The sequence below is a fragment of the Rhipicephalus microplus genome, chromosome 10, assembly GCF_043290135.1.
Source record: "Rhipicephalus microplus isolate Deutch F79 chromosome 10, USDA_Rmic, whole genome shotgun sequence".
NCBI classification, from domain to species: domain Eukaryota; kingdom Metazoa; phylum Arthropoda; class Arachnida; order Ixodida; family Ixodidae; genus Rhipicephalus; species Rhipicephalus microplus.
In genome coordinates this window covers 95,943,454-95,963,544 of record NC_134709.1, presented here as the reverse complement: position 1 = coordinate 95,963,544, position 20,091 = coordinate 95,943,454, and the positions used below count along the sequence as shown (strand labels likewise).

The window sequence follows — 20,091 nt, the reverse complement described above, 5'->3', positions numbered from 1 at the left end:
GTCTTTGAGACATCCTTTTCTGTGGTCTTTATTCTCTGAGGCTGCGAAGGTTCCCGACAACTGCTTGGAGTGCTGAGACCCCAAATCAGGAGCAGGAGCCTATGGGAGTGTCCCCTTTTAACTTTATACGTTACTCTAAGGTTAAGTGTTGAAGTCAAACATACGTTGGGAGAATCAACAAGTAACATTAATCATGCATTGGCAAACGTGAATTGAAACGAATTGAGACTATACTGGGTATACTAGAAACAATGCCTACAGAGTGAATATGTGTTTCGAGGGATCCGGAAGTTTTGACTACATGATGTTTTTTGAAGGGACTGACAACAAATTTTTTCGACCCCATTTTTTTTCGGCGCGACCGAAAGCTTACCCATCACAGTGTTTGCACCTGCAGTAGTTGTTCCTAGAAGCACTTAGTTATTTTATAAGCAGTATTTATCAATTTGAAAGGCGCTGAACACCGACGTGCCTTTTTGTCCAGCAACGCTGTAATATATAGCGATGTCTGTGGCCCTTCTAGCCATAGAGTTTTTTAAATATACACTAGAGAAAACTCTGGTGCTAGTGTCTATGGGAGCTGCAACGCATGGCGCTTCAGTGAGCATGGGAATCAGAATCATTGTAATTTTCACGTCACACAAAGGAGAGAATGCATGATTAGTATATAGAGAAAGAGGTCCCGTAGTAAGAACTAAATTGGGACCTCCTGTACATGATAACAAAGTCAATAACACAAGTAAATTGGCAATTCCTGGGCCCAATAGTAAGAATAACGATAAATACTAACTCTAATCAAGTAAGGAATAACTTTAAACAGCTTTAACAAAAAGCACCGAACAAGTAATGTACCGTAGTCGATGAGAGTAAGAACAGAGCGGAAGACATTTCAAAATGCAACATAGTAAAGCTCAAACTAACAAACAAAATATAAAGACCAATAAGGGAAATCACAGAAGTATGAGGAAAGATGAGAAGATAGACATAAACTTCCAAATGCGAACAACTAAAGCAGTGAGGAACAAGAATCCAGCAAATCAAGCAGAATATGTTAAAGTTCAGATCAGAACCTAGGAGCATTTATTGATTTTAGAGTAGACGGTAGCGAATTCCCTAAAGCAAGTGCTGAGAAATGTAGCAACTGCTTGCCGTAATTTGTGCGAACGATGGGTAAAATTAAATTATTGTTTCCACCAAGTCTATAATTGTTAGCATTAATGATGGTATTATGGACCCTGGAATATCGTTCTGTAGTGTCCTTAAAACTAAAATGGCGAGATTATATTTATTGGATTATTGTAGGAGTGCGATAAATGATTTGCGTTAACAGAACGTGATGAAAATGTTTTTACACTAATGGCCCGGTTTTGAATGGTCTGCAATCATGACAGGTGGCTGCTGTATGTGTTGCCTCATGATTCAATGTTGTAGTTAAGGTGAGAATGAACGAAAGTGTAATAAATGAATAAGAGAGTAGAAAAGGAGAAATGCAATAGCTCTTTGATAAGATGATGGGTAGCACAAGGATTAGTCTCGTTTTTGTACTTCCGGCTTCGTTTGTGTCCGCGTGACTTCGAACTTTCTTGTTACAAAAAAAAAATCTGCAAATGTTCTGTGATTTAGGCTTACCATTTGAAATCGGGTAACGAAATTCAAGAAGGTTTGCTGTTTCCTTCAAAACAAAACTGAAACACAGTAACAACGAAGCCAAAAGAACGATTCGTCATTTGCAAGTAAGAAGATTATACAAATCCTTGAACTACCCATCATTGCCATGGTCGCTGAACGATCGCAGCGCCAGAGTCTCCTTTAGTTGATATTAAGAAACACTATGCTTCTAGCGACATGTGCATGCTGTCAATGTTCTGCTTTCACAGGAGTTCCTGTAACTATGCTTAACCAGGTTTAGTCGAAGTTTTACAACTATTTCTGAAAACACCTAAAATGCCTTAATACCTAAAAGCAGTTACAATGAGATGATATGGCTTTATGCAGGTTCTCTGTAACCGCATTTGTGCCGCATTGCGGGTGCCTGTGCCCCAGGCTGATGCACCTGTTTCGTGGATGGCTTGTCCCGTCGTCGTCACTTGCTTGACATACGACGAGCCAAGTCAGCGAAAGCGTCACTGCGCGTCATTTCTGAGAGAAAGTGTAGGTAAAAAAACCACGTCACTTCAAAATCTTAGCAACCTGGAAACTGCGTGTACGGATTAATGAGCACAAAGAAAAGTTGACGCGCTGATGAGCACTGGATCACAACATCATGCGAAGGCAGCGCCACTATAATGCGTACTACTAACGCAGGCACATAAGTACATTTTTATAGAGTATTATCTTTTACTATAAAGAAGCAGACAATATTTCACTACTAACAGGAAAATTGTTCACCTAATGCAACAGTTTACGGTCATGTGACAGGGCAACTCAGATATTAGAAGCTTCGGCCACCAGGTGACGCCACAGGCTATTTTTGCGATTTACAAGGAAAAAAACAAAAATGTAATTACTTCTCGATAAAATAAGGTTGGTTTGAGTCGCTACGAGGGACAATCTTTACATCCGCGCTGTCATTTCATTTCATGTTGTAGGCAGTGGTCGGTCCCTTTAATGTGCATCCTGATAACCCTGATAGAGGTCTGTATCAGTCTGATACAATTTCCTATCAGTTGTACAAGTGTTGTATCAGACTGGTATAAAGTCCTATCAGTTCTGGTACACACTCGTATCAGTCTGGTACAGTTACTTACCAGTTGCACCAGTCTTGTATCAGACTGATACAAAGTCTTACCAGTGCTACCAGCTTTTCTATGAGACATATATATACATACGCACGCACGCACGCGCGCGCGCACACACACACACACACACACACACACACACACACACACACACACACACACACACACACACACACACACACACACACACACACACACACACACACACACACACACACACACACACACACACACACACACACACACACACACACACACACACACACACACACACACACACACACACACACACACACACACACACACACACACACACACACACACACACACACACACACACACACACACACATATATATATATATATATATATATATATATATATATATATATATATATATATATATATATACATATAATTAATCGGTCATTTTACGTATGCTGTCTATCAGTTTTTTTGCTGTTGAAAACTGAAAACTTGGTGACCCTCGTATGATGCATCATTCAGAGTGCCACTGGTAGTTTTAGGGTGCATACAATGCTGTTTAATACTCCATAGCGGTGTTAAGCAGTATATGAATGCATTGCATCTCTTCTCTTTTCTTGATTGTTCCTCTTTTCTCCTCTATTTCTGGTTGTTCTATTTCCTCCTGATCCCTCATTTTTTATTTATTTATTATTTTATTTATTTATACAATACTGCAGGCCACAAATGGGCCCAAGCAGGAGTGGGGGTGTTACAGAGCCGTTAGAACAATGATACAATCTTTAGCGAGGTAAAAACAATAAACAGGACAATACAAAATATTTTGAAAACACTGTAAAATATTAATACAAAATTTTACAAGTCAAACATTTGATCAATAGATTTCAGAACATTGTCAGATGAAAGAATTTCATGCGGGAGGTTATTCCAGTCGGTTATAGTGCGGGGAAAAAAAGAATACCTAAAATTCTTAGTGCGCGCTGTGATAGGCGAGAACTTTGCAGAATGGTAATTCCTGGTGGGACGCGATGATAACGGAGTCAGGAAGGCCGATGTTTCGAGTCTGATATTCCCGTGTGATAATTGGAAAAGAAATTTTAGCCTATTCATTTTGCGTCGAGATTCCAAAGTATGGATTTAATTTATCTGGATTAGTTCTGTCGGGAAGTCATAACGGCGGTATCGGTTGTAAATGAAGCGGACGACTAATCTTTGGATTTTTTCGAGATTGTCAATGTCTTTTGTAGTATGTGGATCCCAGACTATGCATGCGTATTCAAGGCATTGTCGTACTATTGTGTTATACGCAAGAAGCTTTATGTTCGCAGGCGAATTTTTCAGTTTATGTCTTAGTAAGCCTAGTTTTCGTCGTGCTGAGGCGCATACTTTAAGAATGTGGGAGGACCATGTTAGATTACTAGTAATTGTAACGCCAAGATATTTAAAGCTATCAGTTCGCGAGATAGGAAGACCATTGATTGTGTACTGATGTTCACATGGTTGTTTTGTGTTAGTAATATGCATAAATACGGTTTTCTCAGTATTTAGTTTCATGTCCCCAAGGTCGCACCAATTATTTATTGCGTCAAGGCTATCGTTTAGAATTTGCTGATCATTAGAATAATTAATTGTGCTGAATAACAAACAGTCATCTGCAAATATTCCTATTTCAACGCCTTCTTTACCACATGATACTGCATCGTTGATATAAATCAGGAAAAGTAATGGTCCCAGAACACTTCCCTGGGGGACGCCGGAGTTAACAGGAAGGAAGTCTGAATGAGAGCCATTTATATCTACAAATTTAACGCGGGAATGCAGGTAAGATTTTATCTAGTTTACGATTGTAGATGGAAGACCCAGTAAATTAAGCTTGAAAATTAACTTTTAATGGGAAATTCTGTCGAAGGCTTTACTGAAATCTATGAAAACTACGTCGGTTTGGCCTGATTTGTCAATTACAGCAGAGAACGAATGGCTACCCATATAGGGTAGCCAACCATAAGCGTTTCTGGTTAACCTTCCTGCCTTCTCCTTTTTTGTTTCCTCCTCCTCTAGATGAGCACAAGGAGGCCTAGTCATGCAAAGCAGGTTTCAGGCTGGATGATCATTTCTTGTTCTACATGTACAAATAAACAATAGGGGTACGTGACAGGTGCCAGATACCAACAGTTTATTTTGACAGTCAATGAATCAACGTGTCTCAGGAACATTAAACTATAACTTATCCCACAGCCATACAAATATATCGTGTAAAACATAACTCACACAACAATACAAATAAAACTTATCACTCAGCAATATACAAACATGACTTTCTAATTTGTAACTTATAAGGTCAGTAAACATGCCAAGACACCAAACTTCATGATTAGTGCACAATTGTGTGCTAGTGTGAAATGAGCATGCTGACACAACAATTCTTTAAAACTGTATGAAGGTTAAAGCCCCAGTGTCTGGGTGCTGCAGTTTTTTACTTTCACAACTCAAGCCATCCCTCACTGCCCCACATGGTGCTTTGCCTTTAATGACAAGTCACTACGCCAGTGCCATTAAGCCATACTGGATGAAATCCTTTAAGGGGAAATGAACCACTTTTCCAAGTAATCATCAAATGACCTTAATATCAGAGTTCATTGTCTCACTTATCAACTGCCACAAAAATTTCAAAGCGACCTGAGTTGCATGGGATTGCTGCACACTTTAAGTGGTCTCTTCTCTCATCCCAACGTGCCTTGGCAGTTACATAGGGAGGGATGGCACATAAAGAATAGCTGAGTAAGCACACATCATGACCTAGAGCACATGTGATCACTTTTACCTGTTGCAATTCTCATATGCATGAGTGCGACTCACTACACAATGTTAGCACAATATGGAGAGCGGTGTCAGCATGTGGCAGCATCCTATGGCAAGAAGCACGTCTGATCGAAACACCCCTCCTGATTTATGTTATCTGTTGTTTTATAACATACAGCAGGGGTCTGAAAGTTCAAAGAAAGCGAGCAGAGGCATCTCTATGAAAAGAGGGCACTTGAGTAATTCACAACTTTGTACATCACTTCTAAACTCCCCTTGCTGCACACCGCTGCAAGGTTTGACCGAGGGGTTTATACGAGCATCTGTTATCCACAGGATGTCTTTTCATTATGTCTAAAGAGTGTTTCTGACCTGTTTAATACTTGGATATAATCCTACAAAAATTATGAACATAAAAAAGCATGTACTAATAAATGTTAAAGCATTTGGCTGTAAACAACACAAAAAGTTCTTAAGAGAATATTACAGTTGAACCCTGCTACAACCAAACTCATAGGACGCAGAAAACATTTCGTTGAAGCGAGAATTCAGTTGTACTGAAATTGAAAAAATGTAGCTGATCTGAGCTAGCAAAGCAAAGGAACGTTTATTCTTAAAATTAAAAAAAGTGTCCGCTGCTTCCTATTCGTTCCCAGCAGTGTCACGACACGATTCACAGTCATGCATAGCGAGGCCATGGTGAAAACCATGCTGAAACAACGCTTACAACTGCTTTCGTGAAAGTACCAAACAGTTGTATTGACACGTTAAAACAAGGAGCTGTCCGCCATCAAAGTGTATCCGAGAACGCCGAGATGGGCAGGGTATCGTGGAGCGGTGACTTTTCCCTTATTCTATGCCATTCTTATCGTCCATCACTCGTGGCTAGCTGATTTGGCTGATAATATGAATGAACAGCCGCTCTGATTAGGTACCACACTCGCGAAGCGCGAAAAAGATTATAGGCATTGGAATCGGAAAAGGCAGCGCTCCGCGTTTGCACCCAGTAGCTGCGTGAAAAAAACCATGAACTGAGCGACTGAGCTTCAGCTTCTGATTGTCTGCAGCTCTAAAGCAAGCCAGTGGCAAATGCAGGGCCTGGCAGGGCAGTCTCATTGCCATCACTATTGAGCAATGGAAACGCCAATGCTTGCTGAACAGCGGTGGTTTCTGGTGGTGCCAACACGTGTTTTAGACTTTGTCGACCTATTTTCAGGTTATTAAAATGCATCAAAATGTTAAAGATTGAGTTTCCTGTATAAATATCAGATATAAATAAATATCTGAGCCTGGAATTGCATCCTGAAATTCGGTTGAAGCGGGACGGCAGAAAAGTGTTCATTTTGGCGACAACATTTATGCATTGGCTCCTATGGGCTGCTGATGGGGAACCGTGAATTTTTCGTTGTAGCGAAAATTTTGTTGAAGCGACGTTCGTTATAGCAGGGTACGACTGTATTGGCAAAGGTTATGAGAAGTTAGCTCTTCATTGTACTACCATGATAAACTGAAGTTTGACTACATTTGTCACTGACCCCCGATAATCGATCTCGTTCGAACAAGTTCGGTACATCACCGACATAGCAAGCACGACCAACTTTCATCTGCACGCACACTCTGTCCAGATCTTCTGGTAAAAGAACATTTTCTTCAGTTTGTGTGTAAAGACTGATGTGAGAAGTGTTCTTGTATTGTTCAGATGCAAGTCGCACACACATGAGTACACACATGGAGTCTTGCAGTTCATAGACATGTAGCAGTGTGCAATACATGACATTTTTGCATTTGTAAAAACAGTTTCTTGTTCTTTCGTGCACCTAGAGTCACTTCTTTCTAGATGTTCGCCATGCACCATGATGCGCTGGAATCTCACCAGTTGTGTCGGGACATAGCCTTATTTTTCTAAAAAGGCACTCCTTTCACTCTCTTTCACTGTGTTACACACAACACATTTTCCCATGGGGTGTGTGTCGACAATTCTTGGAGGTGATGTGGTCATCAAGCGATGGCAGGTTGTTCTGAACCCTGTGGAAAGATCAAGGGTGTTCACAAGTCTATTCTGCTGAAGTTTCATCACAAAGCGTTCAGAAATTAGTGATGGCACACCATTAGCATCGCTAATTAGCTTCAGAAGGGTGCCATTGCCAGATTCAAAGACAAATGCAGAGTGGGACCACAGTGGGCCCAGCTCTGCTACACTTTTCGGAAGGTGGAGTAGCTGGTGCACGTTAAATGATATGGCACCTGCATCATACAAAGGCTCCATCTTCAGAGCGAAATCGGACAGTCTGTCCATCGCTGCCCTGACTTCATCTCTGCTGATTTGATCCTTCAGAAGAAAGTAGAGTGATGATGCTAGCAGGCACATGTGACTGTGGTACGAGCGTGGCAAGATGCCATCCAGGCATGGGTTAGCATAGAAAAGGGCCCACCACCTCCATTCACTTGCCTTCCACAAGCCTCTTTCTTTAATGCTTTGTGGTAGTCTCGTGAAACACCGCGGTGGCTTTACATTAGCGAGCCTGTGGTCCAACTTGCGTATATTTTCTGGCTGCCCAATATAGTATGGAGAGCCCGGCGAGCCAAACCATATGTCTGCAAGTTGCTTGGCCACGCCTTCTAGCACATTGTGCATATAATCGGGGCACACAGACCACACCAAATCAAACCCTGGCAGCCGGGCGAGTGGTGAAAACCTTTTGATGCCATGCAATGGTTCACCCGACTCCAGGGATACCTCCATGTCCCTTCGAAAGGTAGCATCCGTCCTTGGTTCTGGCTCGTGGCCATCTTTCAAAAATGGATATTTCAGTGACCCTGTAAACAAAGAAAACAAAAAATGCACCTTTCAAGAAAGTTGTAACATGACACTGTTTGCCAAAGGTGTACAAGAAGTCGGAAGCGCTGCCCAATAGTGAGCAAACAAAAAATATATATTTACATTTATGTTTAGTCCAATTTCTCATCAAACAATTATATGTTAACATAAAATTACAAGCGTAGTTAAAAGTATGCTTTGTTTCGAATGCTTACTGTTCTAAAATGATCGTTAGTAGATTTCTTAAATGGTACCACTGTTGTTCATAATTAGCAAAAGGCGAAAACTCACTGAATGCAATAAAATATATGCATGTGGGAAACTTGGAAAACTTTTGCTTGGGCACACTAAACTGAACTCTTGCTTCAACAGATGTGATACTCACCAGAGATATAAACGCCCTTGTGGTGACTAAAGCTGCAGCCGTAATACCCATTGAATTGCTTCATGTTGAGTACTGCAGCCCGTGCAGGGGCATCGACGTAGCAGCAAAGAACACTGACTTTAGATGATAACTTGAAACTATTGCAGTCCCACTTTATAGCCCCAACTTTGCTGATGTTTTCAATGAATAGCTCCAAAAAGGGTGCCATTTTCGTATGCCCCTTCCCAAAGTAGAGGCCACAAAGTAGCATGTTGCTCCAGCGCAGTGTTACTGGGAGTTCATTTACAACAAACTGAAAGGGCCACAACGATGATTTGCTGCACTTGAATGCCCTTGCTCCGTCAACGTTGAAAGTCACTGTCAAATGGGACCATGACGCTTCCTTCATCTGGTTTGTGTACAACTTGCCATCAGTTATGTCGGTGAAGTCTGTCTCATGAGCACGTGACTGCTTCTCTTGTAGAGCAGCTAAAAGCCCTTTTGCAACACTGCTGCTAGAAAGGAGCACCTCTATTTGTTTTTTCGCATCAATCATGACAAAGTGATTTTCTGGGGGTTTCAAGGCTGTGCACTGTGGACACATGAATCCCTCTCATTAGGATTGGGTACGATCGATCCACATTCTTTACAGTAGTAATGGCGTTTGACTGTACCAGCCAGCCACGATTTCCATGTCTTTCAAAGCAGGTGCTTGGATGTTGGCAGAATTTGCTTTCCCAAAAAAAGGTTTATCACCCCCACCAGTTTTTCCATATTGGTCCAGTTCAGTCCCGCAGATGTACTGTACGCCATCAAGATAATCATTGCTTCTCTGACGTTTAGGTTCGAGTTCGGCAAGCGTTGATCAGAAAACAAGCGGCAAAACTCATCTTTATCCTGCTCACGATCTGTGTCGCTATCGACATGGCGGTCGCTCATGCTTGCATCGTCGCAAGCCGAATTTGTAGTTTGGTGGGAATCGCTTGAGAGCGAGCTTTCCTCGAAGCCGTAGGTATCGTCGGGACCAGTATTTTCATTGCTGTCACTATGTACATCAATGAAACTTCGTGTGTCGAGCGTCGCTACACCAGAAGCCCCGTTACCAGCTGAAGTTTGAGGAGCATTATTGCTATAGAGCATGGCTCGCTGGCAGATTGCGCCTCGGCCGCTTTTTGATATGGGCTCGTTGTCCGCGGTACTACATAATGTGATCCAGGCTCCAAATAGCGCTTCCTCTTTTTTGATCGAGGCACGGGTTGAATTGAATCCATCTTCCGTCAAGTTGTACGCTAACTTCAAGTAATGCGCTTCATGGTGTCCACGCAAACTGAGGCCACGATGAACAATCTAGGTGGGTCCAAGATGCATTGAGAGAGGTAGGATACACCCTTGAAAGAAGCTTCACATTCACACTTTGCTTGCCTTGACTTGAAGGTGGTGCACGCGGTACCGTCAACTAGTATAAAACATGCAGCGAGACCAGGTGTTCTAAGGCGAGACTGCCATGAGGCCGTGATGTCTCTAAAACAACGCATTAGCGGCGTGGGCCGACGTGAGCGACACCTGGCAATACTACTTGTTTGTTTTCATTCATATTTACTGTGATTATAAAAGCATATAAATTATAATAATAATAATCAATTTTATGGCATGTGGTAAATTTTAAAAAATAAATTCAGTTACTTTAACTCAAAATAACTTTGTTTTGATCATAGAGTTTGTTTCAATGAAGTTGAAAATACTCACTGAGGACACCACCATCGTCATTGTGATCGCAGTGCACGTTTTTTTGTGTGTGTGTGTGTTCTGTGTTGCTTTGTAGCGTACGTGTACGCCGACGATATGTTCGCATTCGTTCGTTTCCGTGACGGTAATCAAAAGCGGATTGTTCCAATCGCTTCTTGTAAGCACCTAGAACCGAAAAGTACAAGCGACTTCAATCATTGTAAGTGGTACAAAGTGTTCTGGGAAGATGACACGCACTGCGGCCACTACCATGCTCAAGTGATTAGGCTTTACGGTGAGTGTGCCTCTTCCTTTCCACATTCAAAAAGAAAAGGAGGAAGCAGTCAGCCTGAAGTTATCCACTGATCTTTTTTTTTTTTTTAGAAACTGAGGACGATGCTCGAAAAGCTACGGAAAAACGAACATCTATTCCTCAGAGACCAGACAGTGACCCGTCTGAAAGCTGCTGTTCAGATGAAGTGGAGGATCTGTCGTTTGAGGAAGTAGGTTCAATCGTTCACATGCAGCCGATGTGATACTTAGCGGCGTGATTATTACCGAGAGCCAGCTTTGATATGGACCTGCCGAGTTGCACACGGAGCAGTGATGCTCTAATGTATACACACGTGCGCCGGTACAGTCATATTTACTCTTGAAGGTGGTGATAAACTTGCAATATGTCGAATAGCTACTTATGTTATTCTTATAGCGAAGTATGAGTGCCGCTTTGCCACTTTTTTCATACAATTGACTGGTTGAGATAATATTGGCTAGGGCAGATAGAGTGCACCACAATGCATGCGCCTTGTTTTTACATAAAAACAAACCATAAGCTGTGTAAATTAATTCGAACTGAGTTATTTCGAAATCTCCCTTAATTCAAATATTTCTGCGATCCTGTATTTTTCAATGTAAGTCTGAACGGACAACTAGAAACGGCGGTCAGCACCAGTCCGTTTAATGGGATAACATTGGGTGCCATGTACGTGCCAATTCCCGATTTCGCCGCAAACAGGTGGAAACAACTGCTCTCAAGAGCCAAATGGCAATGCCACGTAGTGATACTAATGAGTGGCAGCTGAATTCAGCACTCCAGCCTCGATCGCTACTTCCAGCGAAAAAAAAAACGGTCTCGTGGTCAACCAAAACGTGCGCCTGCGGGAAAAAAAAAAACGTGTTTAACTGTAATAAAGCAGTGGCAGTGACGTGTGGGCAGTATGTCGCTCGTTTCTCTCAACGTCAGCGCGTTATCATTTATCTGTTCTTTCTGGGACTGTAAAGAAATTTAATGAAGGGCAGTTTGGCAGAATTCGCAATGTATACGAACCTCCAGATGCCGGTTGCTCCAGCAATTTGTGCACTTGCACTGCTGGCAGAGTTCTTGCTTCCAACGCCTACTTCGAAAACTAGCGCAAAAGCTTCAATGGTCATGCTTTTCAGCCAGAACATATTGCCAATTTCGACACACTGGCCATCATTCAATTCTTTATTTTACCAGGAAGAATTAGTGAATAGTCGGATCAGCACAGCGAGGACTAGGTGACTTGTTACCCGCTTGTCATTCCTGTATTGCTGTGAAGCACATATTGTTTTCTGCAGGCACGCATTTTTGTTTACCACGCCTGCGTTTTTTTTTTTTTTTTTGGTGGCAGCAACGAAGCTCACCATTCCTTCGTGTTTAAGACCAGGCATTGCAGGAAAACATAACCTTTGGAGCCGCAAGCTAGCTGGCACAGTATAGAATCAGCCCTGATTGCTTTGAAGAATTGCAAGTCCCTTGCACCCCATTTATTGTATGTTCTGTTAATCCAAAGCCCACTTAATTCGAAGATTTCTCGCAGTCCCAGTGACTTCGAATTAACGAGGTTTTACTGCATTTTGGGTTGGCTATGCATTTGCAGGACACACGACATCAAGCTACTGTTCAACAGAAAAAGAAGGCTGTTGACAAACACTTCAAAAAAAGGAATCGAGACCTCCTGTTTGGTGATGCTGGCAAAGAAAAGACGGAGGCAGAACGTCTCAAAGAAGATGTCAGTTTGCTCAGGGCTGAAAATGCCAAGCTATTGGAGCGCATTAGAATACTTGAAAAGGCTCTTTGCAACAAAACTTTCGAAACAGGTTTGGTTATTTCCTTATAAATTGTGGTCATGCACTGTTGCTACAGTTGTATACATCACTATGTTGCAGTTTTCTTATATCGATCATACAGTTTTGCTGTAAAGCAGAATGCAACCTAAGCTTATATCTCAAACTTCCCAGTGATGCACACATCATTTTAATCACTTGCAAGTATGCTTTTCCATACTGTCGCAGCTTGGTGTACGTTAAAGAACAGATGGTTAAAATTTCTGAAGCCCTTAATTACGGTGTCCCTGATAATCACAGCATGACTTAAAAACGTAACACCCAGCCTATTATTCTGCTTTCACATGGTATCTCTTCTGCATGCAATATTTGTCACTATATTTGGCCTTGCTAGGTTGTGCACCCTAGTCTTTTCAGTCGGACCTAGGATGCAACTGTAATAAGGATGCGGTACAGTTCCTTTTTCTGCATACTCTGCTTTTTTATTACAGAAAAAAAGCTCATGCTTTGCGAGTGCTGCAGCCACAGGCCAACATCTTTAAAAAAAGCTGCGCCTTTGGCACTACCATGCACTGCTACCGTGGAACCACTATGTACCGCCGTCGTCCGGCCACCAGAAACCGTGGCCATGCGGCCGCCACATACTCCCACCGTGCAGCTGCCACGCACCGCCACTATGACCAGGGGCAGCACTGAAGGTTTTGATCACCGAGTGGTCTCCGCAAGTGTGAGGGAGAACAGTGAATAGTTGCCAGGGCAAATTTTCAATTAGGTGCCCACTAATGGAGAGGTATTGTAAAACTCTGCGTGTAAGCTTTGTCATAAGTGTGTTTGCAGAAATGAGGGAATGTGTATTGACATACTGTTGTGTACACATTATCTTCAATTTGTTTTATAGATGAAACTGGGCAGAGGAATCGCCATATCTGAGGGCGTTTATAGCTGTCTAATGAGCACAAAAAGTGAAACTCGGTTTGTGCGTGAGGCGGCTGTGGCCAATTTTTCAACGGCAGGCCTAGTTAAGTGCTCCGTCACTTGTGCAGCCTCCAACCGCAATAAAGGAGAGGCGAAACCTCCCTTGGACAAGGAAAAGTACACTGTGCTTTCTGGTAGATAAAGTTTCCCAGTTTGCCCAAAATTTATGAAATTGATTGGCTTCATGCTTGTGCATATCAGTAAATTCCGTCGAGGTTCCACAGCCAACTTGTGTTGTAACTACTAAGGCTTCAAGCCTCGTATTTTTGTCTGTTGGAGTTGGGCGCTTTTATGCAAGAATCAACAAAATAATTAAAATTGAATGAAAGACAGTGATGGCACTCGTATTTGTTTCTTTGTCATATTTACTCCTCTGTTTCGACATAATTGTCACGAAACAAGTGTCCATATTATGCTTCGTTTTTGATCATGCAGATTCTTCAGTCATTATTTGAAGAACTCAGTGCCAATTGGAGAAGTCAACGAAAAGATGAAGATTTTGAACAAGGCGCTCGCGAACAAAATTAACGACCTCATGAAGTCCAAGAATTAGTTCATGAGGCATGAAATTAAAGAAATTTGTCTGATTTTTGTGTTCACTTTTATTGTTCGTCCAGCTCGCTCTAATGCAGTGGCGAACCCACCAGTCGGTTAAGCATGCACCAATGCACTTATTAGCTTCTACTAAACAGATTGGGGCACCTATATAATGGTGCACCTATATACTGGTGCACGTATAGACTGGTACACCTATACACTGGCACACCTATACACTGGTACACCTATAGACTGGTACAGCTGTCAATAAACTGATAGCCTATCGGTTTCTCTATCAGAATTTTCGCTAGGTTAACTTGTGTTATAATTACTTACTAAAGCATCATGTCTAGCTTTTGCCTACTGGAGCTGGGTACTTTTATGCAAGAATCCACAAACTAACTTTAAACGATAATAGAGAGGCAGGCTGGTATCACTCCTACCTATTTCCTTGTCATATTGACTCCTCTATTTAGAGTGCACTTAATTGTCGCTTAATAAGTGCCCATAACTTGGTTTGTTTTTGATCATGCAGATTTCTTCGATTTTTTTGAAGCACACTGTTCTGATTAGAGAGGTTGAGCAAACGAGAAACTCCTCAATAAAGCTTTGGTAAACAAAATTAATGACTTGATGAAATCAAAAGATTAACAAAGGAATGGCACATCAAATAAAATATTTTGTTTGACTTCTGTGTTCATATTTGTGTCCTGCTTGCTCTGATGTAGCGGTACACTTGCCAGTTGGCTAAGCACTGATTCACTTGTGGGCCTATCAGAGTAGAATGCTACACTTATAGGCTGGTAGACCAGTACTGGTACACTGATAGATTGATACACTCATAGACTGATACATTTATAGACTGATACACCTATAGACTGATACAACTGTCAATAACCTGATAGCCTATCAGCTTTTCTATCGGAATTTTCGCTAGGGCACGAAGATAAGTTCAGGGATCACGCTTTCATGATGGAGCGCAGATACACACTAGCCACGTGCGTCACCAGCAAAGCGATAAGAATGGCAAGTCATTGCGGCAGTATGTTATTTACTACATGAGTGTTACCCGCAACGATATACTTGTATGTTCAATACCACATCACCACTGTATTTAAAAATGAATTGAAGTTCAGAGGTTGCACGTGACGACGTAGCAGTACCCTATTATGAGACAATTAAGGGGGGGGTCAACTCTGGTATATAGTATTGACCATATATGGTTTCTTAACGGGCACCTTAGCGATAAGATCACGACCTTTCTAAGTGCATTTCTTTGATGTAACATTCCTGCGAGCTCAGCAGTTCAGCGACATTGCTAACGAGCTACCAAGTTGGTGTGACGGCGTGAACAGAGTGTTATCGTTTAGACACGGTTCAAAAAGTCATGTTCCTGTAAGCATGACAAGGGGGTTCTTGTGTCTCGTTGAACGCATCTCATGGTACAACTAAGCTAAGTTTGTCTAATGCTCTCTTCTATGGCTTTTGTTTTTCTTCAATTAATTATACCTTGTGATTCGAAGAAGCCTTGGCAATACTCCTACTGAGCGAGCTCTCGAAACGTGGCTCCAGGACATGCCCAACTCAGGAAAGAGGGAAAATTTCTGTCATCCTTTAAGATTGGCAGCTAAGCAAGTGTAAGGCTCGTTTTCTCGTCTCCTCGTAAGCTCAGCCACCTTTGCAAGAAAGTGAACGACGACAATCCCAAGGAGCATGCAAGCGTCAAGAAACACAAGACGTGGTGCGTTGACTGCGTGAGCAACGTAGTACGACATTTCGTTGTCCTTTGATCTGTCCTATACTGGACACACCAGTCGCTGTTTGAACGGGCGCCTGAGAGAGCACGCAAATAATCTCAGGATTTCAACAAGCAGCACGTTTGCAGCCCATTGCTCCTTGCGCGGCTTCGTCCCACTCTTTCATGAATGCAAGATACTCCCAAGGTATCGTAACAAAACAGAGTGCCAAATCAACGAGGCTTTTCATTACAAGATGAAAGGAAATGTGCATCAGTGAGCCTTCACTCGCCCTCTTGGAAAAAGAGGCAATGTTTTTGTGTAGTTAACTTGCACTTTGCGACTCGTGGACGATTCCTGTTTGCCTTTCACTACTATGTGCATGTGATGGTTTTTCTTCTTGTTTTCAGCTCTATATTTCCATGTATAATAAATTTACACACAGTTGTTCGTCAGCGCTTGTGAAGATTGTGCAATCTTTCTCCATCCCCTTTTTCGCGATGTTCCCCTCAGAAGCATGCTTTTCTTGCTTTGGCGTGTTTCTGTTATTTACCCTTCACAGGAAGCGAAAGGGGTTGCAACATGACGTACTTCGCCTTCTATCTAGAGCAATGTGACGCGGAGTTCCGGCTGGTAACTCGACTTGCTGAGCGGGAATTCAAGGCTGCATTTTCATGCTCGTGAGTAGTGGTGGGCGTGCGCCAACGACAGCGAGAAATTTATTTAATTGGCTCTCCATGCTTAATAATACTGAGTGCAAGAACTTTCCAACAAGAGACGACAACGAATGCTAATTAGAACTAACTTCCAAAGTGTAAACTTGCTGCCCATGTTCACGTTCGGAATAATTTTTCTCCTTTAAGTTTTCAATAGACTATTCATTTGAAATAAAAATCAGTTCGAAGTTACCACTCACGCGGGTTTATTGCTGCCCATTGTCTAAGAGCTTTTTTGTTTAGTATTATTGAGTATGCCCTTCAGCTTGGATCGTGAGTACTCCTCGAAACTCTTGCACTTACGTCGCTATAGGAAAGAAACATTATTGCATTGTTGCCTAGTGGAACAATCACATATGGTCACATCTGACCCTATATGAATTGAAGCCCCTTAATACAAAGTCATCTCACACTAGAATTAATCGTAACAGTAATTTTTAGCCAACCGTGACGCTTGACGTGCTATTCCGTATGTCACCGCGAAAATGGCCATGGGTACATAAAAGAGGAATGCTTTCAAAATTTGACGCCGAATCTGTTATACTCGATAAAGGTTGATACTTGACTCGGGAGCACTTTTTTTTTCGCATTTAGTTCAGTGAGCTAAAAAAAGTAGCGTTAATAGTGGTTACATGCTACTAATCAAAATTTTCTATACACCTAGGAAAGCTCTTGACACACTAGTCTAGACAGTACAAATGTTATTACGGTTAGTCTCCATCGTTCACTGATCGTATGCATGCAGCTTACAGAACTGCTCGGGGTGGTAGCTGCAGAGGCCGATTTGATGAGTATGTGCAACTTTTGATATTACTTCAATTTCACACCATGTTCATACTTGAACGCTGTGCTGTACATCGAAGTCAGGAAGGGGGGAGCGAGTTAGTTTGACTGTAGAGCACCCATGCGCAATCACTTTTAGAGCATCACGAATGTTACGCATGAAAACGTCAAGCTCTGTTCTTGGTGTGATGTGTTGCAGGTTCATCGGCGAGTACAAGGAGTGCCTTGCCGAACTGATTCAAGAAATGGAATGCGCCAAGAGGGCTTTCCTCCTGAACCAGCTGAAGCCGATGCGACGCCACATTGAACTGAGCCACACCCAGTGCAGGCATGAACAGAGGGGTACGCTACACGCAGTCATATTGAATTAGCGTTTCGGTGTACAGCATAGAGTGTATCACATACTCTGCTATGCTATAGGGGAGGTAATGGTTTCAAAGTAGAACAAAAGGAGAAAGAAGTGAGCCCCGCCAATGCCTGCAGATAAGTGTGACACCGCAGCAGCGGCTCATGACGGAAGTTGATAACGAGGGACTAAAATAAATAAAGTGAGAAGTAAATATAGAGAAAAGAGAGAGATTGGAACCCGGTCGAACGAGTCCGATGACAGACGTTGCTGATCGGCTAGAGTACATAGCCTCAGGACTCGGGAGGGTGACGGTGGGTGGATTGGCGAAAGCTACGCTGGCGCGTAGGACATCGTGGAAGACACAACTGTTGAGCACGGAGTTTATCGAGCAAGTTCGCTATGCTATAGCCTGTGGGCCCTATCATCATAATCCCCATCACCCTCACCCTGCATGCAGGGCAGAGGTCTCCCGAGTGTTTCTCTAAATATTCCTGTCCAGTTCTTGCTGGGACCATACCACAAACTTCCTATGTCATTGCGTGTGTGTGGGTGTCACACGAAATGAAACCCCTCGCTAGAATTTAAACGCTTGCACAGCTGGCTGTTGAAACTTCGCCATCTCATTTGGAAACACACAAGGATCAACCCCAGGTAACGCAAAGTATGAACGAAAATTTGGTGTTATGTCCCCCGTTAACGTTGCACATCTCCGATCAAACCTTGCTATGACACACTGCTCCGCAATCACTTTGAACTGAAACTTTTTCTGTGCCCTGTCGGTGTATACAATAAAGATCACGTTGACTGGAATAGAGGAGAGGGATACGTCATCCCTTCATTACGCATTCCATTGTAGGAAAGCAAATCAGACGTGTGTCATGCTAACCTATCAACTTGTCTGTCTCTCTGATGACAACTGAATAACTGTTTTACTATGATTTTCAAGATTATTAAACAACATTATTTTCTTGAGGGAACATGCTGATTTACATTATTTTTCATTTTCTTGAACAATAGGTATATGGCTACTGTGCTGTTTTTATGACGAAAAAATTATTTCTGGTTCATCATATTTCTTTCCTGTGTGTTTTCCTTCCTCAATGTTTGCATCAGATCATCAATTTTTTTACCAGGAGCCCTAACCTTTCTGATGCAAGCAAGGCGGCATCCAACTGATGACACCAGTCACTCAGCACAATGTTCACACAAACTGTGATCACGTGCACAATAGTGTCACCTTTAGCCGGGAGGAGTATTCTTGTTGTGTGCCACGTCAATGATATTTTTTAACAAGTTTTATTAACAAGTTTTTTTAGTTAACAAGATTTATTAGTGTGAACCAATAATTAAAATCGAGCTTACAAAAGGCCTACTCACGGAAGGTTACGGGTTGCCAACAGGCAAAAAATGAGTTTTCCACGCGCCGTAATGGCTACTTGTGGCCCAGACTGATGCTCCCACATTTAAATGCACGTACCGTATTTACACGATTGTAAGACGACCCTTTTTTTTTCAAATTTGACAATCCAATGTTGGGGGGTCGTCTTAGAATGGAAATCGAACCATGTACCTTAGAATCGAAATCGAACCATGTATTGTCATTTCGAATAGTTTCCCGCTCAACCCAAAGCGCATAGTTTTCCGCGTGCTTATACAAAAGCTTTTTTTCTTTTTTTAGCATCTACTGCGCACATTACGAGTGCCTTTATGACGAGCGCACGGCTCTTGAGGGAGCACCGGTAATCGATGGAAGAGCCGCCGTAGGGGGGTATGGGTAGTTGACGGAAGAGCTCCTCTTTGTGATACAAATTTCTAAGCGGGCGCGTCGCCGCGTGCTCCTGTCGCTTGTGTCCACGACCGGCTCTCTCGAGTCACTTCTGTCTGACATGAGTGCCGTAGGCTCGAAGAACACTCGGCGCTCGTTTACGGCAGCGTTTAAGCGGGCTGCTATTCTTCATGCGGAGGAAACCAACAACTGTGCAGCAGGACGGAAGTTCGGAATCGGTCCTCTCCGCATGGGCGGCCGTCCCACGCGATGCCGTGGTGCGGTCGTTCGCGAAGTGTGGACTCACACTTGACGACGACGTGCTGTGGGACTGCAGCAGCAATGACGGCAGCAGCACCAGCGGGGACGACTCCAGCGACGATGAATAATCCTCCGCAACCACGTGAATAAATTTCCCCTGTGTAAAATGCGCGCGTTCTTTTTTTTTTGAGATGCGATTTTGGGGGGGTCGTCTTACATTCGAGTCGTCTTACAATCGTGTAAATACGGTAATATGCCCTATAAAGGGGACAAATGAACGACTTCCACCGTAGCTTAGGGGTAGAGCATCGGATGCGCTATTCGAAGGTCGTAGGTTCAGTCCCTGTGGGCGGCAAGTTGTCTTTTTTTATATTTACATTGTAATTACTGATAACATTTCTGGTTGGAATCATTGTCTGTTCTCATTATTATTGTGTCTAGCTAAAAATTAA

At 42.6% G+C, this 20,091-nt stretch overlaps 2 protein-coding genes across 2 annotated transcripts; one reads left to right on the top strand and one right to left on the bottom strand.

Annotated features, from left to right (window-relative positions):
- Positions 1 to 6,693: 6,693 nt before the first annotated feature.
- Positions 6,694 to 9,489, bottom strand: LOC142774816 (uncharacterized). The gene is made up of 2 exons (XM_075875925.1): positions 8,726 to 9,489; positions 6,694 to 8,339 (listed from the first exon to the last, which is right to left on the bottom strand). The coding sequence occupies exons 1-2, from the start codon at positions 9,306 to 9,308 to the stop codon at positions 7,417 to 7,419; spliced, it is 1,506 nt and encodes a 501-aa protein (XP_075732040.1). The 5' UTR covers positions 9,309 to 9,489; the 3' UTR covers positions 6,694 to 7,416.
- A 941-nt stretch (positions 9,490 to 10,430) lies between these two features.
- On the top strand, positions 10,431 to 14,264 carry LOC142774815 (uncharacterized). Its single transcript, XM_075875924.1, has 5 exons — positions 10,431 to 10,724; positions 10,814 to 10,932; positions 12,331 to 12,550; positions 13,009 to 13,244; positions 13,928 to 14,264. Exons 1-5 carry the CDS (start codon positions 10,547 to 10,549, stop codon positions 14,018 to 14,020), a joined length of 846 nt encoding a protein of 281 aa, XP_075732039.1. The 5' UTR covers positions 10,431 to 10,546; the 3' UTR covers positions 14,021 to 14,264.
- The last annotated feature ends 5,827 nt before the right edge of the window (positions 14,265 to 20,091 follow it).